This window comes from Opisthocomus hoazin, chromosome 32, assembly GCF_030867145.1.
Source record: "Opisthocomus hoazin isolate bOpiHoa1 chromosome 32, bOpiHoa1.hap1, whole genome shotgun sequence".
NCBI lineage: Eukaryota > Metazoa > Chordata > Aves > Opisthocomiformes > Opisthocomidae > Opisthocomus > Opisthocomus hoazin.
This window is the reverse complement of record NC_134445.1, coordinates 4,401,302-4,428,479: the sequence shown is the minus strand read 5'-3', so window position 1 is coordinate 4,428,479 and position 27,178 is coordinate 4,401,302. Positions and strand designations below refer to the sequence as shown.

Here is a 27,178-nt window from a genome sequence, read left to right as displayed (position 1 = left end):
TACCTCTCGGCGCGCCGGCCGTCAGCCTGTCGCCGCTGTATCGGTTATCGATTACCGGCTATCGGCTATCGATTGGCGTCGCCCCCCGCTCTGGGGTCCATCGATGCCCTCGGCGCTCCTCCTCCGCTCGGCGCTCCGCTGCCCGCCCCTGGGCGGCCGGCGGCCGCTCGATGCGCCGGCGCTCGGCTGAGCCCCCCGTGCCGGCCCATGGCGGCCGCGGCGCCCCCCGCCCTCCCGGCGGCTCGAGGGCGTCGGCGCTCGGCTGCGCCGCCTGGCTGCGCGCGGGGGCCGGAAGTGGCTCGGGGCCGGCGGGGGGGCCCGGGCCCTCCTCAGGTGAAGCCGCCGCCGATGGAGCCGCCGCCGCCGCGGCCCTGAGCCCCCCCCGCCGCTCCCCCACGCCCTGCGGCCGGGCCGGGCCGGGGGGGCCCTCCCCGAGCCCCGCCGGTGAGAGGCGGGCGCTGTCGGGGGGCCGGGCCGGGGGGGGGCGGTCGGGGCCGGTCTGCGGGGGGTCAGGCTCGGGGGGGGGCCTGGCCTGGGTGGTGGCGGCGGGCGGGGGTCTCTTCCGGGGGGGCTGTCGGGAGGGGGTCGTGGGCTCGGGGCGGGGGGTGTCGCGGTTCTGAGCGGGGTCTGTGCCGGGGGGGGGGGGGGGGGGGCTGCGCCCCGGGACCTTCCCCGAGCCGCTCTCCCCGGACCGGGGGTCCCTCCCGGCGGGGGGGGGGGGGTGTCGTCCCGGGGCTCGGCCGCGGGGTCCCCCCCGCGGAGTGGGGGGTGGGGGGGTGGGCCGGGGGCGGCTCCCGGGCTCTCTCTGTGTCCCCGTTCCCCGGGGGGGGTCCGGCCGCCCCGGCCGAGATCCCCCGCTCCCCCCCGCGCCCCCGGCTGGGCTCGGGGGTCGCTGGGCGGGGTGGGGCTGAGCCCCCCGGGGCCCGCGGCTCGGCAGCGGGTGACGGTTTGTGGCTTCGCTTTGGCTGCCAAGGGCTGGAGGAGCCCGAGCGGCCGCGGCGTGACGGCGGGTCCGGGGTCCGGAGGAGTCGGGGGCGGCGGGGCCCGGAGCCCCGGCTCTGCCCCGCAGCGGGGTTATCCGAGGGCAGGGGACCGGGCCGGCGCCAGGAGGGAGCAGCCGGCGGAGGGTTCGTTTTCCCCGGCTCTCGGTGGATCCGTTCTGTCTCAAACGCACGAGAGCGGCGGCGGCGAAGCTGGGCTGCGAACGACGGCGTTCCTGCCGCCCGCGTCCGTCCGTCCACGTCGGCGCTGAAGACGGAGCTCTGCGCCCTCCCTGCGCTGCCGGGGCAGGCTCCTGGAGCCCCTTTTCACCCTTCGCTGCTCGCGGGGGTTTCCTCGCGCTGCGGTGGTGCCCGGAGGGCGCAGCACCGGTTCGGCTGCGGGCCGGGGGCACGGCGGAGCGCGGCCCTCGCTCTGCTGTGAGCTGGGACTTGGCCGAAGTCGCTGAATGTTGGGAGCGTGGCGGAGGAGAGGGGTTCTGCGTCTCACTCCGCGCTGGTTCGTAGCGCTGCTTCCGTCGGCTGTTAAACAAAACCGTGTCAGCGCGCGGGCAAGGCTCGTGTCCCGTCGTGTGGGCGCTGGGAGCCGTTCCAGCAGGGAGGAGCCTCTCCCGGCGGGGAATACCGGTGAAAACCAGCGTCCCGGCTTCGGCGGGGACGGCGCCCGGTGCCTCGCCCGCCCGCAGCCGCACCTCGGTGCCGTCACCGGTCCCGGGGCTGGGGCTGCGTCCGTGGAGGGTTCCCCGGCCCTGGGGTCTGGGCGCCGCGGCGTGGGCGTTAGCCGGGAGCTGGTTCTGGTCGATAACCGGGGGTCGCGGGGGACGGGGTGGGAGCTGTCGCTGCCCTGAGGGGTGGGGTGCTGCGGTGGTGTCGGCTCCGTGGTGTGACGAACCCCGGCGCGGGGGCTGTAGGAAGGTTTTCGTCGCGACCCCCCGGCAGTAACCCCGCAGCGCTCCCGCTGCCGCCCTGCCCAGCGCCCCGACGTAGCCCTGGTTATCGGTGCCGGCGAGGGGCCTGTCCCCCTCCGCAGCGAGGAGCCGCCGGCTGCCATCCCCCAGCTGCAGCACCGCCTGAAGTCGAGTTCTTTTAGCGATGACCCCTCATCGTGTCCAATAATGCCTTTCAAAATACGGAAGCGGTGGGAACTATTTTTTAATGGATAAAAAAGTGTCGCAACGCTTGAACTTTTGCTTTCGAAAGGCGGCTCCGTTCCCTTCTGCCTCTGCGGAGCTGCTGGAGCCGGGCTCTTCCCTCGGTGTTTCAGGATGGGGATTCTCCGTGGAAGCCCGCCGTTCCCCCGCGCGTGGGGACGCGTTTCCGGTGCCAGACCTTGGGGTTTTGGAGCGGCGGCCGCTCAGCGCGCTGCTGTGTGCAGGGACGGTGGAAAAAAGAGCCCCCGCGTCGGAAAATAGACGGCAGCTGCTGGACGCGGTGGTTTGGGAAGCAGAAACCGTGGGGCCCTTCCCAGCGCTGACCAACCCTCGCCCCGGCGGCAGCTCGAAGGCGTTCGCCCCGAGCGTCTCCCCGGCGTGCGCCGCTGCCCGTTACCGTGGGCTCGCTGCCGCCGCCAGCGCCGAGCCGTCCCGCGCGGGTCGGCGGGGAGACGGGCGCTGGGCCTCGGCGCGGGAGCGGCGTGCCGGTGTCCGGCGTGCCGGTGTCCGGCAGGCGTTCGGTGCCGCAGCGGCCGAGGAAGGCTGGGAGCCGGCTGCCCGCACGCCCGCGGGGAGCAAACCCTGCCCGCCGGCCACGCTGCCGCGCCGGCGGAGCGCCGGGTCAGGCCGAAGGGGCCCGGTTTCTGGCCCGGTTTCCGCACGAGTCCTGCGGGAGCGGTGCGTTTGCCCTCGGCGGGGGCTGGCGTTGTGATCTTGGAAATCACCGCGCAGCCGCCGCGGTGCGGTTGGGCTGGGGGGTCCTTTCCTGCCGCCGCGGTGGCCGGAGAAGCGTTGCGCTGCCGGTGCCGAGCGTGCAGAGTGGTTTCCCAGCGCCGGAGCTGCAGCCGGGCGCGCCAGGGAGAAACCGGGAGAAACCGGGGAAAACAGGGGAGAAACTGGGAGGCTGCCAGGGCTCGGGGGGGTCTGGGGGCGGCCGGTGGGAGCCCTGCGTGGGTCGGGGGGGTGTGGAAGCAGCCTGTGGGCCAGGCCGGGCGGGATCTGAGAGTTTTCCCGTTTCTGGGATGTTCCTGCCGTCCCGGGGCGAAGCGGAGACCGGGGGCACCCGGGCCCGGCTGCCTGCAGAGGCCTCGCGCTGCCGGTGCGAAGGGCGTCCGCGGATCTCCTCGCGCCGCGGCGTTGGTAAATTGGGCTAATTCTGAGGGCGGCTCTTTTCTTTTTTTTTTTCCCCTGGAGTGTTGCCACTTGGGGAAAAGTCCTTATTTGAGGGGGAGGGGAGCGGAGCACCGCGCCAAAGCCACTCTGCTCTAATTTTAGTGCGGTTCTGTCGCTGATTCCCGAGTCGATGATGGCACCGAGAGCTGGGAAGCGAGTCCAGAGGCGGAGACGCGCTCTCGGCGGCCCCAGGCGTGGAGGTTTGTCCCCGCTGCCAGTCCTCGCCGCGCTGCCCGGCCCCGGCCCGCTCCGCGGGGAGGACGAACGCCGCGCTTTGGGGCTCGGCAAGGGCTGCCCTGCCTCGCAGAGATGGAGGGCGGCTGTTGGTGGTGCCCAGGGGAGCTCGGAGGCGGCCGGCGTCGCTCCCTGCCACGTCGGCACGGAGCGGGGACGAGCCGAAGCCGCGTCCTCGGAGCAGCCCCTCTCTCCCGGCGACGTGTTTTCACCCAGGCCACGGCGTGGGGTTTGTCGGTCCGGCTGCGCAGCCTCTTCGTGGTCCTTTTCGGATTTGGAAGGACTCTGGGAGCAGGCGAGCCGCCGAGCCGCTCTCTGGCCACGGGTTAGCCGCGGGCCGTCGCTGCGGCCGAGCCGCGGGCTCGTGGGAGCTGGGTGCTTTTTTGTAACGGGCAGTTTGTGAAGTGGCGATTGCTGCTTGCGAAGGCCGAACGCTCAGCCAAAATATCGGAAAATAACGGCTGGCACGTGGCTCGGGGCTCCTGAAACGCGGCCGGTGCTTTTCTCCGGCTCCGAAGGAGCGAGGAACCCAGCTCCCTCTTCCTGCGCATCGTCCCGTTGGCACTAACGAGGCCGCGTGCGTCGGGAGGAGGCAGGGGTCGCAGAAGGCTTCTCAGCTCCATTGTGTTTGATGATTAGCCGATTACTTTGAGGGAATTTAATTTCCCCCCTCTCCCTCCTTGCTGTCTGCCCGCGGCGTGGGGGGACACTGGGGTCCTGCCCGGCTGCGAGGGGTCCCTGGGAGGGGGCGATACCTGCGGGGATTCACCGGCCCTGCCCCTCCGACGGGCCTATTAAATTTCATCTTTTTGAGGGCTTGTGCAGAGCAGAGGAGAGAAAGGGCTTTCTAAATAAAACCGATTTTTATTAGCGCGTCGCCGTGCCCTTGGTGCCGAGCAGACGGCTCTCCGGCGCGGGCGACGCAGAAAAGCGAAATTCCCGGTTCGACGCCAATAAAGCTGCCAGGACGCGTCGGAAACCACGGCTCCCGTGGAACGCGGGGCTTCGGCCGAAATTCTCCTCGCCTTGTGAAGCGGACGGCTGCTGCGGGGAGGGAAGCTCGGAAACGGTCGGTTTTCCTTCACGTGGCACAGGGGCCAGCGCCGTACCACCCGCGCCGTGCCCTGCCGCTGCGTCGCAGCGGCAGGGCACGGCGCGGGTGGTACGGCGCTGGCCCCTGTGCCTCCGTCTCCTGGGCAGCCCCTGCAGCGGGTTTAATCTCCGCGGTGCCCGTGGCGCCCGGCGCCTTTTCCGTGTGAACACGGAGCGGGTCTGGGGGTCTGCGTCCCGGCGGGGGGTCAGAGCCGGTGTCAGCCCTGGGGTCCGTGTGCCGGCCGCGCCGGGGAGCGGAGAGGAGGGTGAGCCGCGCTCGGCGAGTCCCGTTGGCTTCCTCATCGAGGAGGCCGTTCATCTCCCCAAATTACCGCTTCTTTTAATTGTTCTCCGCAGCAAATGCTCCGTTTCCGACCCCCGTCAGCTGCCAATTAGAGCCGGCTCTAAACAGCGAAGCTCCTGCTTCTGAAACTGGGTTTTGTTTCTCAAACAGCCGGTGTAATTGGTGAATAAAAGCCGTTTGAATGTATAAAACGTTCGTTATCTCCGCGGGGTGCCGAGCGGCGACGCGTCGGGCAGATTCTCCCTCGTGTTTTGGTGTGGTCGGCGGAGCGTGGTGCCGGGGCGCTTCGCTCTCGCTGCCCAAAAACCCCGATCCTTTGCGTTGATGCAATGAAGCCGAGCGCTCGGGCCGTGCGCGCCCGGCGCTCGAGACTTCATCTCCCCGCGGCCGCGTCGGCTCCCAGCAGCAGCCCCTCGCCGCAGCGGAGAAGGGAGTTGCTGCTGGGGCTGTCGCTGTCCGTCGGGACCGGTGCCTGTCCCGGCGGAGCTGGCGGCTGCTCTTCTCCCGTCTCTGCCCGTGCCGGGCATCCCCGCTTTGGCTTTCAGGGCTGACGCCGTTTCCCGTGCGCCGCGGAGCTGCGCTGGTGGTGGTCTGCGTGCGGGGGGACGGAACCCTCCGTGTTCACCGGGGCGTTCGTCCGCAGCGTCGCTGCCCGCACCGCCGTGGGCCGCTGGCGTTGGCTTCCCGAGGGCAGGGCCGGGGACGCGTCGCTGCGCTGGGGAGGATCGGCGGGGTCCGCAGGGGTGGCGGCGGGGTCGGTGTTGAGCCCGGGGCTGCGAAGCGGCGTTAAAGGAGCCTGGGGGGAGCGAGTCGTCTGCGCCCAGGAGCTGCCGGGCGGCTCTGGTCTGGGTTGGAGAGGACCTTGCAGGTCCCCTGTGGATCATTCTGCTGGAGGAGGAGAGTCCGAGCAGCTTCTGGAGGCAAACTCTGATTGAGCTCTGCTTTCTCTTTCAGCAAAGTACCTTAAAGATGGATATAGAAGACTGTAATGGACGATCTTACATATCTGGTATGTCTGATCTTGATTTTTGCCAGCTATTTTGGGTTGGTCACGGTTTCAGGTGCTCCGTCTCGTCCCCCCGGGTGCGAGCGGTCCTGCGCTCGTCGCTGTGCCCGAGGCGGAGCGGCATGCGGAGCAGCAGCGCGTTTCGCGCAGGGTCTGAGAAGTGCTGCAGCCCGTGGCGTGATAAACAGCGAAATGAAAACGCGGTCGCTGGGCTGAGCCCTGCGCCTTTATGCCGAAGTTTACGCCCTCGTGTCCTCGCCCGCGGGTCTGCCGGGCGGCTGCCGGCACGCCAGCAGCGGGTGAGATTTCAAGCCTTGCCGCAGACCGAAAGGAAATCGCATTTTCAGCGCTGGCTGCGCCGCGGCAGTGCCGAGCGGTCCCGGGAGGCCGGCGGCTCCTTCGGGGCTCCGGGCTGTGCTCACCGGAGGGGTGGTTTCGTCCCGCTCTCTGGGACGCCGCGGCTCGGGGCACGCGATGCTGGAGAGCCCCGCGGGCACTGGCAGCCTCCGCGGCTCCGGCGCTGCGGCTCAGCCGGGAAACGTCCGCACGGAGAGGGGGGGGCGGCTGGGGGCTGGCTGGGGGCTGCTGGCGTGCCGGACCGCTCCGTAACCGGTGGGGTAGCACGGGCCGGAGCTGCCGTGCTGGGGTCGCAGCCCCGGTGCCAGAGAGGGTCTTGGGGGGGTACTGGGGGGTTCGGGTTGGCTGATTGCCCGCAGAGGCCGGGCTGCAAGCGGAAGCTGGTTGGGTGGGATTTGCTCTTATTGCTGGGGGACTGGCGTTTGCGGTGTGGAAACCCCTCGCTCTGTCGCTCTTTGCTGGGGAGAAGAGGGGGATCAGAGTGAGACCCGGTGGAGGTTCGCAGAATCGCAGAATGTTTGGGGTTGGCAGGGACCCCTGGGGATCCCCCACCCAACCCCCTGCCCAAGCAGGGTCACCCAGAGCAGGGGGCACAGCACCGCGGCCAGGCGGGGCTGGAATATCTCCAGAGAAGGAGACTCCACAGCCTCCCTGGGCAGCCTGGGCCAGGGCTCTGTCACCCTCAGAGGGAAGAAGTTCTTCCTCGGGTTCAGCTGGAGCTTCTTCTGCTCCAGTTTGTGCCCGTTGCCCCTTGCCCTGTCGCTGGGCACCACTGGAAAGAGTCTGGCCCCGTCCTCCTGACCCCCACCCTGCAGATATTTAGAGGCATTTCTGAGGTCCCCTCTCAGCCTCCTCCTCTCCAGGCTGAACAAGCCCAGCTCCCTCAGCCTCTCCTCGCAGCAGAGATGCTCCAGTCCCCTCCTCATCCTTGTTTGCCAGTTTAGAACTGGCAAAGCCAGAAGAAGCTCTCACCGTCACCGAACGCGGCCCCAGCGGCAGGCGAGGCCGGAGGAGGCCCCGGCGAGGCGGGGTGCCGGCGGTGGGTGGCTCGGTGGGGGTGCAGTGTGTTGGAGGGGGCAGAGGACCCCAGCCCTTCCCACGAGCGGCTGCGGTGGCCGGGGCTCGGTGCCTGGAGCTCCGCGGGGACCCTGCAGAAATGGCGTCGCAGCTCGCCCGTCCTGCGGGCGCTCGTCCCCGGGGTCACGGTGCGCTCCGTCTCTGTGAAGATCTCCGACCCCCGGAGGAGCCCTGCTCGGGGCGGGCGCTTGGCTCCTCTCAGGGCGCTCGCGGCAATTTGCCGCTCGCGTTTTGGTTGCCGGGGTGTCTCGGTTCGGTGACAAAACGCTTCCCGGCGCTGCGCCGGGGCGGCTGCTTGCTCGGCAGAGCCGTGTCCGCCCGGCAGCCGGGGCCGTGTGGGCGCTCGGCTGGGAGCAGGGATGGGAGAAGGGGAGAGCAGCGACGGAGCAGCTCTGCGGGGCCATCCCGGCCAGGGTGGGCTTTCTTCTTGGAGTTCCCTGGTACGTGGGGAGCGAAGCCAGTGCTGCCCAGCCCGTCTGCTGGGCCCGGGGGTCAGGGCAGGCGTCACGAAGAGCGGCCGCTCGTCAGGGTCGGGGTCAAGGCCTGCCAATTAGCTGCTTCAGATCGCTGCTGCGGATCTGAAACGAGCAGAGGAAACAAACAGCAGAGCTCTTGAAACTGGTTTCTGTGAAACGTGTTTAATTAAACGAACTCTGAAAAAAGAAAAAGTTCACGTTCGTCAGATAGCGAGGCAGCCCAGAGCCCGGAAACTCTTCATGAATGTGAAATACTTTTTGTCCTTTGAATTCTTCACAGGAAAATGTCAGTTTTGAAACAGCTCTGGCGTAGACGGAGTCGTTAGCTCAGAGGGTGGAGGCGGGCGGGAGGCCTCTCCGCGCTGGGCACCGCTCCCCGGGGGCAGCTCCGTGGGCCCGGAGTCTGCCTGTCCACGCTTAGCCCCAAGGAAGGTGCTTTGGGCCGGGCTGCTCTTCGCTTGGGCGGGTGGTGAGAAGGGCTGAGGCCTCTCCTGACAGGAGGCAGGGGGGGTTTCCACGCTGTCCCCCCCTGCTCTGCTCCCCAGAGCAGCCCAGGTCTCCTCCATTGCAGCCTGTTCTGGTTGGGTGCCGGGCACCCGAGGACAGGGTTAAACGCTGGCGGCTCCTCGGGTAACTGGGCTGCAGGCAGACGAACCGTCGCTTCCCTGCCGTTCGGGTTTCCATTTGGTTTTTTAGAGCAAATGAAACGTGACCCAATATTTCCTGAAACCTCAAGTCTGAGAAGTTATCAGAGAGGGAAATTGCTGCGAGCCCATCGAGACGCGGCGCTGGCTGCTCCCCGGGGTGGGATAGTGCTTCAGCTCTCGCTGGCGGCGGCAGGCAGCCTGCCCACCTTCCCGGGGCTCCGAGGGGCTCGCCGGAGCCCTTACCGAGGGTCCCGGTGCTGCTGCGCCCCGTGGCGGGGGGTGAGGTTCTGGAGGGGGGGTCCTGGCTGGGGGTCTGTGCGGCTCTGCGTGGCTTCGAGCGCGATCCCTCCCGGGGGAGCAGCGGCTGCTGGCAGTGCGAAGGGTCGGGGAGGGCGAGACGCCAAGGATCAGCCCGGTTATCCCTCGGTGCTTCCAGACAGGAGGAGGCTGGGGATCCTCTGGGATAAAAAGGATCCTTCGGGATGCGGGGGATGGAGCTAGGCTGCCCGAGGAGCTGAGCGTTGAGCTGAAAACGCGATGCCGTGCCCTGATGTCTGAAGGGACTGAGGAGGAATTAAGGTTTTTTTTTCTCCTTAATGTGTAACTGAAATTCTAGTCTGGGGGTTTTAACCTTTCTCCGACACGTGGGAGGCTGGCGGCCTGCTCCCAGCGTCGCCGGGACGCTTTGTGAGACAGCCCTGGTCTCATGGTCAGGGTTAAACCAGCCCTGGGACCAGGAGGGCCTGGCTTTGTCGGGCGGGAGCTGCACGCCCAGGTGAGCTCACCCGCCCCGAAACGTTCCCTGCGTCCCGAGCGTGAGGCCGTGGTCTCGTGCGTGGCGGCCGTGGGCTCCGGCCGTTTGACGCGGACTCGCGTGTGCACGCAGGGTGCTGGGGAGGTGCGAGGGCTGCGCGCCTGCGCCCGAGCTGCGGCACGCGCTGCGTCCGGGCACACCAGCAGCACGCAGAATCACAGAATCACAGAATCACAGAACGGTAGGGGTTGGAAGGGACCTCTGTGGGTCACCCAGTCCAACCCTCCTGCCCAAGCAGGGTCACCCAGAGCAGGCTGCACAGGACCTTGTCCAGGCGGGGCTGGAATATCTCCAGAGAAGGAGACTCCACACGAGACGTTGCTGCTCTGTTCCCGGAGCTGTGGACCCGGGCTGCGGTGTCCCCGTCCCTTGTCGGTGCAGGAGGGCCGGAGCCCAAAGGAGCCGTCGCTGTCTGCAGGCCGACACCGGGGACGGTGCTGTTCTCCCTCTGGTCATCGGCTCCGCCGAGATTTCGGGTGCTGTGCCTGGCTGCTGAGCCCCGGTGGGTGCCGAGGGCAGAGCAGGGACCCCGCGGCGTCCCCCCGTCACCCGCCCGCTCCCTCCTCGGAGCATCATCCCCGGCCGGCGCAGCTCCGTGCCCTCCGACGGCGGCGGCCGCGTGTCCCCGTGCCGGGGAGCGGCGCAGCCCGGGTTCCCGCTCGCTGTGCCGCCTGCCTGTAAAATGACGGTCGTTTCCCTCGCTTCCAGGAATCTGCTCTTCCTGGAAGGTGAGTGGCTGCGTGTGCCCTGCCAGCGACGCAGCCATGCACGCGCAGCCGGGGCTCCAGCGCTGTTTCCAAGGAGTTGGCTGTGATAACACTCCAGGGTATCTCCAGCAAGGTAGAATAACGCGAGTGAAACGGGAGCGGGGGGGGGGTGGGGGGAAGGATCCTGAAATAACTCCGTGCCGTCGCCGCTCGGTCGCTGTGCGCGGGGGAGAAGGGGCGCAGGGGGCTGTGCCGGGCAGAGGGGGGGTTGTGGGTGTCCGAAATCCCCTGTGCTGGCAGGGAGGGGAGGGCAGGGAAGGCCTGACCCCCGCGATGCCCGTGGAGGCCAGTGTGAGCGCGGGGTGGGCTCAGGACGCTGCCTGCGACGCACCGAGACCCTGGAGAGGGTCGGGCTCGCCCCACGCAGCGGCCGCTCGGTTCTCGGGCTGCAGGACGTGCCCCCGGCCCGCAGGGTGCCTTCCCCCGCCGGGCTCGGTGCTCAGCCGCCCCGTGAACCTCTGCTGCCGCGGCCGGCCGCGCACGTAGGCTTCGCGTGACTCAGACCGCTGGCAGCAGCTTGCCAGCCTGGCCGAAGCGTGGGGAGGGGAGAGGGAAGGGTCCTCGGAGTCTCTCCCGCTGGGACGCCGCCGGGAGGGAAGAAAACCTCTGTGAGAGGCTGCCGGGGCGTCCCGGCGCGCTCGCAGTCGGGCAGCGTTTGGAAGCTGCTGCCTCGCCCAGGGCAGCTGCCATAAACGATCCCCGTGCTCGGCGAGGCCGATGAGCTCTGCGTCCCCGCCGTCACCGGACAGTGGGACGGACTGGGCTCGGGGAGCAGCGAGGGGAGAGTTTCTCCAGATGCAAGGATTTAGAAATAACGTTCCCAGCTGCGCTGAAGGCGTTCACGGAGCTTCTGCGCTTTCCATCGTGAAGCTCCGCCGTCCCGGCCCCGCGGCATCGCCGAGGAGCGGCCGCTGCGGGCGGCTGCCCGGCTCTGGGGCGCGCGGTGGGGAGGGCGGGCAGGGCACCGGGGGTTTTCTGCGCGCTGGCAGCCGGCAGCTCTCGCCGGAACAGAAACCTGCGAGCCCCCGAAGGGGAAAAAATGAGTCTGGCTGCCGCGCAGATGCTGTGGGCTCGAGGTGATCTGGGCTTGCTCCTGGCAGGCAGCCGTATCGCTGAGTTCGCTTTCCGGAGTGAGCGAGCGAGCGAGGGCCGTTCCCAGGGCTGCGAGGGTCCGTCCGGGGTGGGCTCGGCCTCCTGGCAACGTGAGCGTCTGTGTGGGAGTTGTGGCTTCAGCCCGGACTGCCAGGGAGGGGACACGGTGCCTGGCAAAGGGACGCACTCCCCCGGGCTGGGCACGGGTCACTCCGTTGGGGGATTGGCGCTTGGGGGGGTGGCCTGGCTCCCCCCACGCTGGCACGCCTTAGCACCGCGGTGCCGGCCGGAGCTGCCCTCCAGCGCGGCGTGCCGACCCCTCTCCCTCGGCGAGCGGAGCGAAGCATGCTGCCGCCGTCGGCGCGCCGCTGGCTCGGGGCTGCTGCGTCCAAGGAGGTCGCAGCTGGAGGCCTGGGGTTCGGAAAGCCCCGAGCTCCCCGCTGACACCGTGCTGGCGCGCGTGGGTGACGCGGCTGCTGGGGTAAAAGCCGTGTCCCCCAGCCCCCGAAGGGCCCGTCAGCAGCCCCTCGCCGAAGCAGAGGGGCTGGGCAGAGGGCTTGGCGGGGTGACGCCCGTGCAGACCCACACGCCGTGCTTCAGGCGTCACTCACGTGTGTTTCCCTCCTCCCAAAGGCAGCGGGGATTCCTCTCTGGAGAAGGAGTTCAGCTCGGCCATCGTGGGACCCACGGTGAGCACGCCCAACAGCCAGCACTCCTCCCCGAGCCGCTCCCTCAGTGGTGAGTACGCCGGCTCCGCTGGGAAGGGCCGTGCCAAGGTCTGCCTGGTTTGTCCCCAAACCCTGCGCTCCCTCAGGCGTGACAGAAATTTCGACTCCCGCTGTGACAAGTTTCTCTCCGAGTCTGACTCGTTGTTTTCCAACCGACGAGGATGAAACCCGGCTTTGGTCTCCGCGCTGAGCAGCCGCCCGGTCTCTGATCCCGGGCACCGGCTGTTGCTGAGCCCAGAGATTTTCGAGTCGGCTGCGGCCCATCCTCGTGGGCGTGCATTTCACCTTGACGTTCAGGCAGCGGCGCGTTCCCGACGGTTGACGGTCGCAGCTCCGGAGGGGCCGCGGAGCCGCGGGTTGCCTTGGAATAGGTTGGTTTTTATATCCGCCTGGATGGCCACGTGGGAAATCACAGAATCACAGAATAGTAGGGGTTGGAAGGGACCTCTGTGGGTCACCCAGCCCAACCCCCTGCCCAAGCAGGGTCACCCAGAGCAGGCTGCACAGGACCTTGTCCAGGCGGGGCTGGAATATCTCCAGAGAAGGAGACTCCACAGCCTCCCTGGGCAGCCTGGGCCAGGGCTCCGTCACCCTCAGAGGGAAGAAGTTCTTCCTCGGGTTCAGCTGGAGCTTCCTCTGCTCCAGTTTGTGCCCATTGCCCCTTGTCCTGTCGCTGGGCACCACTGAAAAGAGCTTGGCCCCATCCTCCTGACCCCCACCCTGCAGATATTTGTAGGCATTTCTGAGGTCCCCTCTCAGCCTTCTCTTCTCCAGGCTGAACAAGCCCAGTTCCCTCAACCTCTCCTCGTAGGGGAGATGCTCCAGTCCCCTCACCATCCTCGTAGCCTCACTGGACTCTCTCCAGTAGCTCCTCATCTTTCTTGAACTGGGGAGCCCAGCACTGGACACAGCACTCCAGATGGGGCCTCACTAGGGCAGTGTAGAGGGGAAGGAGAACCTCCCTCGTCCTGCTGGCCACACTCTTCTTGATGCACCCCAGGATCCCATTGGCTTTCTTGGCACCCAGGGCACACTACTGGCTCATGGTCACCCTGTTGTCCCCCAGCACTCCCAGGTCCCTCTCCGCAGAGCTGCTCTGCTTCCCCTCGCGTGGTGGCCGGGGCAGGTCGGAGCCCGCGGCGCGCGCAGCCCTTTGCGTGGCAGCAGGACTCTGGCTACGTGAGCGGGTCTGCCGGGGAGTTCTCTGTGTCGCTGCGGAGATTCGGAGCGCCCTGGGCCTGTTCGGATGCGCCGGGAGTGCCCCGGGGCGGTGAGACGCACCGCCGGCTCCCGGCCTGCGCCTGCCCTGGCCGCTCTGTGCCGCCTGGCTCAGGCAGCGGCGTTGCCGTCGTGTCCCTCCGTCCTTTCTGCCTGCTCCCCCCCAGAAAGGAGCAGGGGGGAGGCAGCGTGCTCCCTGGGAAGCCCCCCTCCTGCCAGCCCTCCGTGCGCTCTCGCCCAGCACAGTGCCGTCGGCCGAGCTGGTGGCTGGCGCCCAACAGGGAGCCGGGAACGGGACCGGGGTGGGGAATCTCCTGTCCACAACGCGACGCTGCCGTCTCCCTCCCTGTCTGCCGACGGAACTCTCCGCTGGGTATTTAAAATGGATGAAACTGCGTTTTTGGTTCTCTTTAAGACCCTCCCCTGGTAAAACAGGTCCGATCTGCGGGTTGTCGCAGCCTGTCCCTCATCGTGGCACGCTGCCCGCTCCCGGTGCCCGCTGCGGCGGGGACGATGCGCGTGCCGCCTCGCTCGTGCGCCGGGGAATGGCGTGGCCCCGGGCGAGCTCGGTGCGGCGGGCGCGGGCTTCGCTTGCAGAGACGCCGGTTGCACCGCAGTCAAGTTTCCGTGGGCCGTGCGTGCCACGGAGTCGTGTTGACGCCTGGGAAGGGGGAGCGCTGGGACAGGACGCGCTGCCCGGTCCCGCTCCGAGCTGCGCGCCCGGTGTTCGAGCGCCGTTGGAGCATTCCGTTGGGCCGCCTGTACCCCATGGACTCGACCGACACCAGAACGACCGGCACCGCTCTGACCTTCCCTCTCTCCCGGCTCCCAGCGTGCGATTGCCTCTTGCTGTTCCCTAGCAGAGACTCCCTCGCCGTTTGGCCGCGTGGGCTTCCAGCAGTTGGGTGCTCGGGACACCCCTGCTTAGGTCCTGGTGTCTGGAGATTGCTCTTTGCGAACCAGGAGAAAATCAACCCCAAACTTTCACGTTTTCAGAAGTGGGAACATTATGAATTAGCTCTGTTGCTGTTTTTTCCTTTTATTACTTGCTGTTTATTTTACGGTTGCCCCATAAAAACGCTTGGAAGCTCTGCAAAGAAGCAGAATCTGGGCTTTTTCGCAGCGGACCGTTCTGGGAGGTAACGCAGCCCTTTGGCGAAAGGAGTTGAGCACGTGGACTGGCCGAAAGGACAATGCCGATCCCTTCCCCCGTAGCAGCCGGGCGCTGGTGACGGCGTTGCCTCTGATCTGACTTGACTCTGCAGCTGGTTCCTCCAGCGAGCGCCGTGCCCCGAGGAGCGAGGGTCTTACACAACCTGCGCTGCCAGCAGAGACTGCGCCCCGGCGAGACCGGACTCCGCGTTGGTTCTGAAAGGAGAATCGCAGAACAATAGCTGGCCTCCCTTCTATGCCCAGGAAAAAAACAAGTCCCCAGGGGAATGGGAGAGGAAAGAAAAAAACGAAAACAAAAAACCCACCCAGAAAACCGGAGTGCGGCAAACGGCGACTCACGCAGGCAGCTCCCGCCGCCGAGGGACGAGCTTTTCGCTTCGTGTTTGTGCACGGAGGCGTCCGCTTGCGCTGGGTCTGCTGGGCGCTCCCGGGGAGCGTGGGGCGTCCCCAGCACGTCCCCAAAGCTCCGCTCCCCCCGCGAGGACGCTGCCGGCGCGGAGTCCTCCCGGCCCGCAGCCGGCGGTGGCTTTGGCCGGTGGCTCAGCAGACGGTCTGAAAGCGGCTGCGATTGCCAAGGCCGGGTGTGTGCACGGTTCGCGTTGCCTGGAGCCTCTCGGGAAGGCAGCATTGTCTGCCACACGGGTCCAGGAAGGGAAGGAGGGGAGCGAGAGCCAGAATTCCCCGGCTCTTCACCCGGCAATAAACCTCACGCAGCCTCGGGTGAATCACTTCCACGCTGCTGCTGCTCGTTAATCCCCACTTGCGAGGCTGTACCTAGCGCGGGGGAAGAGCCGGAGCCCTCCTGCCTGCCGCGTCGGACGGGGAGCTCTGCTCCGCGCGCGGGGCCCGGCTCCTCGCGGCCCTGGGGCAGCCGCAGGCGCGGGGCTCCCCACGACCGGGACCGTCTCGCTGCCGCCGTCTCCGCTCTCCGGGGTTCACGCGTGCTCCTTGCCCGGTAAGCGACCCAAAGCCTTCCTGCTCGCCCGCCACGTCCCTGCCTCAGCCGGAGCGAGGGTTTGTTCGGACACCCCCCGGGCTGTGAAGGTCAAATCCTCCGGACGGTTTGGTGCCAAGGTTGTCTGGGATCCCCTCGGCCGGTGCGTCGGCGTGCCGCAGGCGGCCCCGGCCCGTGGGTGAGCGTTCACGCCCTCGCAAAGAGCGGAACGAGCCCCGGGGCTGCAGCCAGCACCAGACCTGGAAGCTGCTGGCATTTCCGTGCGGTGGAGCTCGGCCTGCGCCGTTCTCACGCCTGTCTCCACCAGGCAGCTTGGACTCTGCTGTCTCCCACCCTCTGGGCAGCGGCAGAGTCCCCTTTGTGTATGGAAAGTTCAGTCTCCTCCAGCCCCCACAGTTCTCCTCTGGAGGGACCGGGAAGAGCCTCCTGCTTTAAATGGAAGAAATAAGAATCTGATAGTTAAAGGGATTCTGTAAATATTTTGTTTGAGCCCGTGGGCTGGGTGCACGGCCATGTGGGAGACCTGGATTCGACTTTACTCCATCGTTGTCTTCCTCGGGCCTGCCAGGACCGGCGCCACGGGAGCAGGCAGTGGGTGCCACGGGCGAGGAGCGGCCGACCCCGGCCGGAGGGTGCCGGGGAGCCTCCCCGGGGGATTCCCTCTCGCTCCTGGCTGCTATCGAGGGCTTAAACTGGGAGGAAACTTTGCAATTTGACCATTTGAAGACTGGATCTCCAAACAGGCGACTTCTCACCGAGGCGGAGGGCGTCCCGGCGAGGGCTCTCCCTCGAGCAGGGGGTGCAGCTGGCATTGCGAGGTGGGATGGCCACTCGGACGCTTGGCCGTGCGGGGTCTGGGTGGCCGAGCTCGTCGGGAGCGAGCGGCTTCCCCCGTCCTCCCCTCTCCCGGTCCCCGCAGGGCTGCAGCTCGCTGGCAGCCGAGGGAGCGGAGCGGTCGCGGTCGTCCCGGGAGTGTTTGATTTGTGGCATTCCACAGATCATTAGAGCGGCCGGGAATGTAGGTCAGGGCTGGCGCATCCCCTCGGCAGCCTCCGCTCCTGATGCTGCCGAGGAGGGAGAGGAGAACCGGGGGGCTTTGCTGCGGCAGAACCCCCTCCTGCCCTGGCCCCGCGCCCCTCTGGCTTTGGGGGCTTCGCAGGCATGGTCCCCCCGGCCCCTGCGCTCCCCTGAGCCGGGAACGCTGCGGAGCGGCTGCTCCCGGCAGTCGGCAGCCGGGACCTTGCCCTGTCCCCAGCATCGCTTGCACCCGCTCCCCTGGTTTCACCCAAGCTTGCTCGGGGTTTCCGGCGCCCTGATGGCACCCCACGGGTGTCTGCGTGTTCGCCCCCCCGGGATCTGCCGTGGTTCCGCAGCCTCCTGGGCAGCGGAGGGAAGGGGCAGCCGGGCTGGGGGCTCTCGGGCAGCGCCGTCCTCTCCGGGTTCTTGCTCCTGCCGTTAGGTGGGTGATGGAGCCCAGGGCTGGTAGCAAAGGTGAAAGCTTGCGGTGAAGCGATGGCTTCTCCAGTCAGCCCAGATTTACGGATGGCGAGCGTTAGGCGCTCTGTGCCAGGGGCTCCTGGGCCTTCGCCGACCTGGAGAGTCGAAATTTGCCGTCTTTGCTTCCTCCGCAGTACTTTAAAAGCACGAGTGGGATTTTCTCCCCCTCTGCCTCTGGATCCAGGGATCTCAAAGTCCTTCTCTTCAGTCGGGCACCTCACGGCGCGGGATGCGGAGCGGTGGTCTTCGGGGCGTGCAGGCAAGCCGTCCAGCCCCTCGCCTCGCGTGGTCCGTGGTTGGTGTCTGTTCTGGGGCAGTCAGCCGAATCAGCAGCACGTTTATCGCAAACAAACCGCCTCACGCGTCCCGGTGCTCCTTCTGGGAGCGAGTCGTGCCTAAGCTGTGCTCCCCACTTCTTTAACTTCAGAGTTTTTTCCTCCCCTGACTGTTTTACCCCTTCTGCCTCCTCGCAGCAAACTCTATCAAGGTGGAGATGTACAGCGATGAGGAAGCCAGCCGGCTGCTGTCACAGGATGAGCGGATGCTCGAGAAGGAGGACAGCGTGATCGTGGAGGACTCGCTCTCGGAGCCCCTGGGCTACTGCGACGGCTCGGGCCAGGAGCCGCACTCCCCCGGGGGCATCCGGCTGCCCAACGGCAAGCTGAAATGCGACATCTGCGGCATGGTCTGCATCGGCCCCAACGTGTTGATGGTCCACAAGCGCAGCCACACCGGTGAGCGGCAGCCCCGAGGCTCCTGGGGCGGGGTGGGCTCGAGGGCAGCCCATTTGGGAAGCCGGGTGGCAAGCGTGTGTGGGCCGGTGGGCGCAGATGCCGCGGGAGGTGGGTGTCGGGTCCGTGATGCTGACCCTGGTGGCGGTGGCCAGGAGACGCTGGCGAGGGAGGGTCCGGGAAGGTGCGTGTAGCCGGTCTCTCCTCGTCACCATGCGACCTCCAGCAGCAGTGCTGTCACTCCCCGGGTGCGAGGCCACATCCAGAGTGCTTGGTAGATAACCCAGGGCTTTCCCTCTGAAACACGCTCAGCACCGCTGAACCCCTGAACACCTCTGGCCTCTGGGGCCGTTGGCTCGAGAGCTGCTCCTCTGCAGGCTTGGGAAGTGGTTTTTATCGGGGGGTTTCACCTGCCGCTCCGGTTTTGCAGGAGAAAGGCCATTCCACTGCAACCAGTGCGGAGCCTCCTTCACCCAGAAGGGAAACCTCCTGCGTCACATCAAGCTGCACTCCGGCGAGAAGCCCTTCAAGTGTCCCTTCTGCAACTACGCGTGCCGCAGGAGGGACGCGCTCACCGGCCACCTGCGGACGCACTCCGGTGGGTGGCTCGGGACGGGACGGGAGGCGGCAGGGAGGAGGCACACGGTGGTGGTGCCAAACCGGGGGGGGCTGAGCCCGGCTTCCTAAAGCGCCAGCCTCGAGCTCTGCGCCGGCAGCAGCCAAACGCGCTGCCGTGTCGGCTCGCCGCGGCGCAGAGCCACCCGCCGTGTCGGTGTCTGGCTGATGGGCTGGGAGCTCCGCTGACCTGACCGGAGGGGCTCCGTGCCACCATGTTCCAGTCATTCCTGGGGGCTATGGCATCTCTTTCCCACAGAGACAGAAATTTAATAGATATTATTGAGTCAAGATGCATCCCGCCCTTGGGTGTGCCCTGCCTCGGTGAAAACAAGCGCCGAGGGGGCTTGTTTGTGCGTTGTTTTGACGTTGGCCTGTTTAAAGATGACATCGGAGATGTGGTTTTCGCCCTCCGGTTCCGTGAGGTGGCAGCTGGCGGGGGCCCCGGGTGGGCGTGCGGAGCGCGGTTTGCGGTCGTTTTCCCTCCATTTGCGCGCCAGCGGCGCTGCCGGGGCTCCGGCCGCTCGCACGGAGGGCTTTGAACGCCTGCGAGGAGCCTGTCGAGGGCTGCGTGGAAAGGAGCATCACGTGCGTCCTCGAAGGAAGAAACCTGTCCCCCGAAGAGCCCCTGCTCGTCGCCGCCTGGCCCGGGAGCCCGGCAGCCTGGTCCCCTCTCGCAGCCTGGCGCGGGAGCCCCGAGTGCCTTCGGGTTTCTGCCCTGCGCCCTTCTCAGCGGGAGGGTGTGCCGCTCCGGGTTGGAGCTCCCATCTCGCTGCAGACAAATCTTCCCGCTTTGCCTTTCGGGAGTTTGTGTCTGCCCCTCTGCCCTCGCGTCTGAGGCTCTCTGGGAGGTGCCGGAGGGGAATCCGGGCGGTTTGACTCCCGGAGCAAGGTGCTGAGCCTGGAATGGGGCTGTCGGCTCTCGCCTGGTGTCTGCACGGGAGGAGGTTTGGGGTTTTCAGGAGCTTCCCATCCGGTGTATTTTGTCTGTGCACATCCTGCTGCCAAGGGGCCAAGCTGCTTCTCAGCGTAGAACTTTTTTGGTCCCTTGGTTCTCCAGCCTGGCCGGAATACGGCAGCGGGTGGCGTTCCCGGTGGTGAGGTGATGGGGAAAGAGCTGGTGTGACGCCGGGGGAGGAGGTGAGGTCAGCGCCTTGGGCTTTGCTGGGTAACGGAGAGAATCACAGAATCCCAGAATGTTCGGGGTTGGCAGGGACCTCTGGGGTCCCCCATCCCAACCCCCTGCCCAAGCAGGGTCACCCAGAGCAGGGGGCACAGCACCGTGTCCAGCCGGGGCTGGAATATCTCCAGAGAAGGAGACTCCACAGCCTCCCTGGGCAGCCTGGGCCAGTGCTAAAGAAATCCTTTCCCCGCTACCTTTGCTGATGTCTAAGGGGGGAAGGCAGGAAGGCAGTAGTTGGAGGCAAAAACCCTCGTGTCATGAACTTGAGAGGGCAAACAGCCCCGCTCGGAGGGGGAGGAAGGCCAGGCGCCGGTGACAGCCCGGCTCCCTGCAAAGCCCCGAAACACGGCAGCGCTGCTCGGGCCGGCCGAGCTGTGGCCGCTCCGCCTCGGGGCCTCGGGCTCTCCCGACGGGTCTGTGGGTCTGGAGCGCTCGGCACCGTCCGTCGTCCTCCCGGCCGCGCCGAGCCGTGCGTCGGCTCGGGGAGGAGTTACCACACCCAGAGCCTGCTCGGGGACCTCCAGCGCCCGGGTTTTTGGCAGGGGAAAGGTGCTCTGGAGCTGGACGGCTCCTGGATTTTGGGAAAAAATTCTCCTGGTGTGCCTGGAGCGGAGTCCCCATCGGAAGGTCTCTGTTCGTCGCTTGGTTTAACCCCCCCGTGCCCTCCCTGCGGGGGTGTGGGGTGCTGGGCCGTTACGTGGCTGAGCCCCGCTCCGGGACGCCCGGCTCGCCGGCAGCCTGGAGGTTTGCGTGGGCGGATGCACAGACCCGAACCGAGGGGCACGAGGGGCACCCGCGGCTGCGAGACCCCGCTCCCAGCCTGCCTCGCGCCCGCGAGGTCAGCGTGCTTCGGGGCACCCCAAACCGTGCAGACCCCGGGGCGCAGGGTCATCCCTGGGCTCCTCGGCCGTGTCCCTGCCGGTGGTCGAGGTCCCCTCCCGGCTGCTGCTGCCCACCACGCTGTGGGTCCTCGGCAGAGCTGCGCCGACGTCCCCGCTGCCGGGCGTGGGAAGGGTCGCCTGGAGTCCGTCAGTCAAGAGACACAGAAGTGGGACAAGCCCTCACCGCATATCAAACAAAAAATTAGTCTTTGTGGGAGCTAATTACTAAGAAAACCTTCGTTTAATGTGGATTTCACAGGCGAAAGTCTGGCGGTTACCCCGCCTGGGCGGAAGGCGGTGGGGCCTGGCTTCCCCCCCCTCTGCCTTAACTAGAGGCATGTGGGCTTCGTGCCGTCCCCCCGAGGGACGCTGAGCTTTCATCTCGGAAGACGTGCTGTCCAAAAAAGTGAGGTCTCAGAATCCAGATCAAACAGGCTGCGTGGCTCTGAAAGAGATCAGAAGCTGCAGCCCCCACCCGGGACAGCCGAGACGAGCTGCCGGCCCCCCGAGACCCCCCTCCCTCCCAGTGCTCGCCGCTCCGCAGCCCGGTAACGAACCTGGAGCTGGTGCTCAGAGGGAGCCTTTCCCTTGGAGGTGCTTGGCCAGAAGGAGCTGCTCGTGCTGGGGCCCGGAGCGTCCCCCGTCCCCTCGCGTTGGGCGAAGGACTCGGGGGCTCCTGGGCAGCCCCTCCCCGCTCGCTGCAGCCCCTCGCTGGCGTTGGGCGACGGATGGACCGGGCGTCCGAGCCACCGGCGCGTGGCCGTGGGTGAACGGTGACGTTTTCCAGGAGCAGACGAAGGAGTCAAAGGGGAAGCGACTGATCCAAGGCCAAGCCGGGCTCAGGACGCAGCCCCCCTCCCCGTCCTGCGGCTGCCCTCAGACCCCGTCCCTGCGCCGTCGCTGGCCTCAAACGGACTCAGCAAACCGCGGTGGCAAGGGCATGGCTGCGGCGTGGGCAGAGCCCGCCTCGGCGCCGGGAGCCAGCGCCTTGCGGCCGAGGAGCGCGGGCGGGAGGGCAGCTCGGTCCCCGTGTCGCCGTCCCAGCGCGGCGGGCGACGGCCGAGCCCCCAGCCCTCCCCGGGGCGCAGACGCAGGCTGAGGTGGGAAGGGGAAGGCTCGACCCCGAGGAGGTGACTTCGGGGTATCCACGCGGAGCTTCCCGGCTTGGCCAGCCCCGGCCCCAGCGCTGCCGTCAGGGGAGCTGCGCGAGGCGCAAGCGCTCGCAGGGTGGTGGTTTCGTTCGGGAGGAACAAAACGGAGCCGTCTGGGGAAGTCTGGGCTTTAAAAGCTGAGCGAGCGATGGAGATTAATGAGCTGTAACGGAATTTGGCGCTGAGGCTCTCGTACCCGAACGGCTGGGTTTGAGGAGTGAATTCCTAACGCGCGTTTCTGTGCCCGTGCTCGGAGGCCAGCGGCACCCTCGCCTCCCCTGGGACCGGAGCAAACCGACATTCAGCTGCTCTGCGACAGGGCCGGGAGGCGACATCTGCGCGTGTCGTCGGCTCTGCGGGCTGGTTTCTGACCCGCAGCTTCGGTGGTGAAATCCGTGGCGGCTCCTGGACTTGGCCTGCGGCTGGGACCGCGCTGGGGCCGCGCTGGGACCGCGCTGCCCGCTGGCGTCTGCGGCAGCGGCGGTCGGGCAGGGTCCGGTGCAGGCTGCCGCTTCCCGGCCGCAGTGCAAAACACTTCGCGCGAACCCGGGCGACGAAGCTGCGGCGGGCGGTAAACGCACGCTCACCTACAGCCTGAAAACGTGTGTTTTTAAAAAAGCAGTTAAAGGTTAAACCACAAACTGCAAAAAACCCCCAAACACCCCCTCGAATCTGACAGGAACAGAAAGAGCCCGGTCCAGGCAGCACGCTCCTCCCCGAGCCCCGCGCCGGAGCCCGACGGGGCGAGCGTGACGCAGGCGGCTGCCGGGGGGCCGGCTGATGTCCCCGCCGGCTCCGGAGGGTGATGGGCTCCGGCTTCCCGCGAAAGCGGCCGATTTCGGGGTGCTGCCCCACTGCTGAAGCCCGTGGGGCAGGGCGGAGGGCCGGTCTCAGACGCCTCGGTCCCCAGCTCCTGCCTGGTGGGCCGGGTCCCCTCCTGCGTCCTGCCTGAGTGCTTGGGGGGCTGTGAGGGGCTGGAGAGCCCCCCCCTCCAGCTCAGCTTCCCTGCGGGGGGCTGGAGAGCCCCCCCCTCCAGCTCAGCTTCTCTGCGGGGGGCTGGAGAGCCCCCCCCTCCAGCTCAGCTTCCCTGCAGGGGGCTGGAGAGCCCCCCCCTCCAGCTCAGCTTCTCTGTGGGGGGCTGGAGAGCCCCCCCCTCCAGCTCAGCTTCCCTGCACCTTTCGTCCCGTTAGCATCTCCGTGCCTAACGAGCTGCCTCCCCCGGAAAGCGTCTGCGTGGGGTGAGCCTGCGGCTGCAGCTCCCTGGACCCTGACTTCCATGGGGTGGGGACCGCCTCGCCCTCTCCCCGTGCCCGCAGGCTGCCAGCGGCTCTGCTGCCCGGCTACCGCCGTGATTACCCCTAATTAGCAATCACAAATTAGCGGCACAAAACCCCCGCGTCAGCGTTTGCGATCGCCCGGCCCCCGCGCAGGCGGCAGCCTCGTGGCGCGATGGAAACCGCGACGGGGCTCGGCGTTACCGTCGCCCCTCGGAGAGCTCGTGGGTTTTCGCTCCGCGTAGTCTGCGGGTTAACGCGTGCGGCTAACGACCCGGCGCGGAGCACGGCCGGCACGCGGCAGCCGCTCGCCGGTGGCTGGCGGCCACTGGCCAGCGAGGCTGAGCGCCGACCTTTGGTGATTTTCAGTCAGAAGTGGGAAAATTGGGAGCGAGGAGAACAAAAATGCGTCTGGCGAGTGTCCTGCTCTGACTCGTTGCTGTCGCTCCCCGCTCACCCGGGAGCCGCCGGCCCTCCTGCTGCGGCTCTGGGGCGGCGAGCGGCGTTGGAGGTGCCGGGGCGCGTGCGGTCGCGGGGAGGAAGGCTGGGGCGGGAGCCGAGCGCCGCAGGTCGCAGCTCCCGCTCCCCGCTCCGCTGCTCGAGGGGTGCCGGCGCGGCCGTGGCTCTGCGGCCCGGCTCGACGCCGAGGGTCGCTGCCCGGCCGCGACGCTGCCCGGCCGACGCCTGCGCCGGCGAGGCCGCGGTGTCCGCTCTGGGGCCAGCTCTGGTTTGCCTGTTTTGCAGTCTCCTCCCCCACCGTCGGCAAGCCCTACAAGTGCAACTACTGCGGCCGCAGCTACAAGCAGCAGAGCACGCTGGAGGAGCACAAGGAGCGCTGCCACAGCTACCTGCAGAGTCTGAACACTGAACCGCAGTCGCTGGCCAGCCAGCAAGGTCAGCGCCGCGGCCGGCCGGAGCGCGGGGACGCCGGGGGGGGGGGGTCCCGGCAGGGTGGGCAGCGGGGGCGCGGGTTCGCTTTCCAGCCCCGTCGAGCTTCGGGGACACCCTTCCCGTTGGGAAAGGGGGGGTGCTGCCTGCGGGAGCCCCGGAGCGCGCCGGGCCCCGGCGACCGTGGGGGGAAAGGCGCTGTGCGTGTGCCTCGGCCGACGCCGCAAACCTCCGCGTTGCCTCCCCGCATCCCCCCCCCTCGGCGCCGGCTGCGTTTCGAAGCCCCCCGAGCCGAAGGGCACCCTCAGCCCCTGTTTCTGGCGCGAGAGCTCCCGGGAGCGTTTTCCGTGAGCTTCAGAACTCGGCTGCGACACCGCGGTGGGGGGGATTTGCCCCTGCGGGCGGGGGTCTGCAGCCGGCACCGCGGGGCTTGGAAGCACCTCCCGGCTGCGCCGCAGAGCCGGCAGACAGAGCCCCCGTCCCTGCTGCGCCGCCCGAGAGCCACAGCCGGAGCCGTCGCGGCTCCTCACGCTGCTGGAGCCGGACCTGGTCCCTCCGGAGCCGCCGGGCTCACCGGGCAGCGCTGCCCGGACGCGTTAACCGGATGCTCCGGGGCGCGGGGCTGGCAGAGCCGCCCTCGCCAGCGGCGACGCGGGGCAGCTCTCTCCAGGACGGGGTTGAGAGCCAGCAAGAGGAGCGAGGGCGCTTCCGTCCGTTGAAGCCGGCTCCTCTTCCCCAAAGCGGCAGGAGCGGGCCCAGCTCGATGAAGAAGGGAGGCGGACCGGCTGCCGGCGCTCCCCCGCGACCGAGGCACCGACGGGGTAAGCTCTGGGCCGGGAGCAGGCAGCCCGGGAGCCTTTCCGTAGGTCCGTCCCCGCTAGCAGAGGGCAGGAGCGGCGTGCCTCGAGCGCTGGCTGCGGAGTCTCCGGCCTGGGTCGCAGCGTGCCCGTCCCGCGCTCCCCGCCTGAACCCGGTTTCCCTTGTCTTGGCAGGTGACGAGATGCGGGACCTGGAGATGGTGCCCGACTCTCTGCTCCACCCCTCGTCCGACCGGCCGGCGTTCATCGACCGGCTGGCCAACAGCCTCACCAAACGCAAACGGTCGACACCTCAGAAGTTCGTGGGTAAGGGGATCCCCCCCCCCCCTTGCTACCTGGGCAGGCAGGGAGAGAGGAGGGCGAGGGGGGGCCCCTGGAGCCGGGACCCCCCCGGCGCGGAGGCTCGGCACTGGGGCACGCGGCTGGCGTCCGCACGGCGCCTTTCCCGGCCACGATCCCGGGACGCGGCGGCGCTCGCTGGGGGGGTGGGGAGGGGGAGGACATCGGGGGGGGGGTGGGGGGTGCCCCGAAGCCGAGCCTGCCCCGTCGTGACGCCGCTCTCCTTCCCGGCAGGGGAGAAGCAGATGCGATTCGCCCTCGCCGACCTCCCCTTCGACGTCAACTCCGGCTTCGAGAAGGACGTGGAGATGGTCTCGGCCCACCACCCCCTCGACCCCTCCTACGGCAGCTCCCTGTCCCTGATGGGGGGGGAGCATCTCCGCCCCCTCCGCCTGCCCCCCACAAACTGCATCTCGGAGGTCACCCCCGTCATCAGCTCCGTCTACACCCAGATCCAGCCCCTGCCGGGGCGGCTGGAGCTGCCGGGGAGCCGGGAGGCGGCCGAGGGGCACGAGGAGCTGCCGGACGCGGTGCCGGTGCTGTACCGGGGCCGGGAGCCGGGCGCTTCGCCCGCCAACGGCTGCCAGGACTCGACGGACACGGACAGCAACCACGAAGAGCGGAGCTCGCAGCTGCCGGCGGGGACCTGCGCCGGCGGCCGCCAGAGCCCGGCCTACGCCAAAGAGGACCCCAAGGTGCCGGAGGGACCCCCGGCCACCCGCTCCACCCCCAGCTCCGCCAAAGAAGCCCTGCGGGTGGTCAACGAGGACGGGGAGCAGATCAGGGCCTTCAGGTGCGAGCACTGCCGCATCCTCTTCCTCGACCACGTCATGTTCACCATCCACATGGGCTGCCACGGCTTCAGAGACCCTTTCGAGTGCAACATCTGCGGCCACCACAGCCAGGACCGGTACGAGTTCTCCTCCCACATCGTGCGGGGCGAGCACAAGGTCGGCTGACCCCCCCCCCCGCGCCCTCCCCGCGCCCCCCCGCCCGCCCCGGCTCTGCCCCTCTCTCTCTAGCTCGGCCCCCCCCGGCCCTACGGCGCGGGACTGTTGGTTTTTCTTTTGTACTCCTTTGCACTGACTTTGGCTACAAAAATATTTAAAAAAAAAAAATCAATAACTAAAAAAAAACACAAAAACACAAACCAGCCCCGCCGAGGGGGAGCTCTTAACGATTTGCCTTTTTATAAACGGAGTTATTTAAATATTAACGGACTTTTTTGTGCATTCCCCCCCCCCACCTCCCTCTGTTATTTATTGAGCTGCTTGGGTTCTCTTTTTATAACTCTTTTCTGTTCGTTTGGTTCCCCCCCCCCCAAAGTCTCACCTGAGTTTCTGAGACCGGCTGTGCCCCCCCCCGCCTCGCGCCCGGCGCGGTGGGCTCTGCGGCACGCGGGGTACGCGCAGCGCGGGGGTCCTGGCCTCGGCGCGAGCCCAGCAGCACCCGGCCCCGCTCCCGAAGCTCAGTTAGGTGCTAACCCCCCCGCCCCCCCCCCCCGCCGGCCGAGCCCCCCGCGCCTGGACGGGGCTCAGCACCCGGAGCAGCGCGCGGGGACCCGCGGCGTCGGAAGCCCCCCCCGCGTGCCGGCCCCGGGGTCCCCCTCGCTCCGCTGACACGAAGGGCGCGCGAGCCGGGGCCATGGCGGCCGGCGACGGCTCCGCTCTGCGGTCCGGGGTCTCCCCCTCTTCTTCCTCCTCCTCCTCCTCCTCCTCGGCCCAGGCCAGTATCTCCAGCCCGCTCTGCTGCAGGGTTGCTCCCGCGCTGCCCACCGGCGCGGGGGACGCCGGATCCGGCCCCTCGCCCCCGCAGCCCCCCGGGGCGGTGGCGGGGTCTCCCCGCGGTCCGGTGCCAGCCCGCTGCCCGCTCTCGCTCGCGCACCGGAGCTTCGCCCTTGCTCCCGCCCGCTGCGGGACCCCCAGCCCCCCGTGCTCGGGACCCCCGGCTGCGCCCCTCGCCCCTGCACCGGGCCCCTCGCCGCCCCGGGGGGAGATGCCGAGGGAGGGGGGGTCCCCTGGCACAAGGGGGGGCCGGGAGGCAGCCGATAGAACCAAAAATACTGGGCGAGGCGGGCGCCGGTGCCCGGCTGGGACCCCTGCCCGGGGGTCCCGCCGCCCCCCAGGCCCCAGGATGCATAAAAGGCCCCTCGGCCGCAGCCCCCCCGCGGCTCGGGGGGCCAAACCAAAGGCTGTTCCTTTTCTACGGCACAAACGCAACCACCTCACGGGCGGCCGCCCGCTGCCCCCCCCCGCCCTCCCGCTGCCGCCCGGGCGGTTGTGGTCTGTGGGGTGGGGGGCTCGGGGTGGGGGCTCGGCTCACCCCTTCCCGCCCGGAGCCCCCCGCGCCCAAACAGCCCCCAAAAGGGGTTTTTACGCCCCGTCCCGCACGCTCGGCGGCTCCCGCCTGCCCGGGGGGGGGTTCGCTCCCCGTCTCTTCGCTTTTCCGGGCGCGGGAGTCTGGCACGGAGCCGCCCGGGTCCCCCCCCCCCTGTAAATATCGCGATTTTTAACCAGGTGTCTGAAGAACGAGCGATGAT

General features: G+C 68.1%; 1 protein-coding gene across 6 annotated transcripts; it reads left to right on the top strand.

The window, feature by feature from the left end:
- Positions 1-353: 353 nt before the first annotated feature.
- On the top strand, positions 354-27,178 carry IKZF4 (IKAROS family zinc finger 4). 6 transcript variants are annotated; one of them, XM_075445698.1, is made up of 10 exons: positions 4,762-4,914; positions 5,006-5,114; positions 5,907-5,961; positions 10,038-10,169; positions 11,822-11,926; positions 17,233-17,493; positions 17,921-18,088; positions 23,339-23,488; positions 24,475-24,606; positions 24,874-26,143. In XM_075445698.1, the coding sequence occupies exons 3-10, from the start codon at positions 5,922-5,924 to the stop codon at positions 25,596-25,598; spliced, it is 1,713 nt and encodes a 570-aa protein (XP_075301813.1). In that variant the 5' UTR covers positions 4,762-4,914; positions 5,006-5,114; positions 5,907-5,921; the 3' UTR covers positions 25,599-26,143. The 6 variants fall into 6 exon arrangements, with proteins under 6 accessions (XP_075301817.1, XP_075301812.1, XP_075301815.1 ...); XM_075445697.1 differs by lacking the exons at positions 4,762-4,914; positions 5,006-5,114 and adding an exon at positions 358-444; XM_075445696.1 differs by having other exon boundaries at positions 4,762-5,114.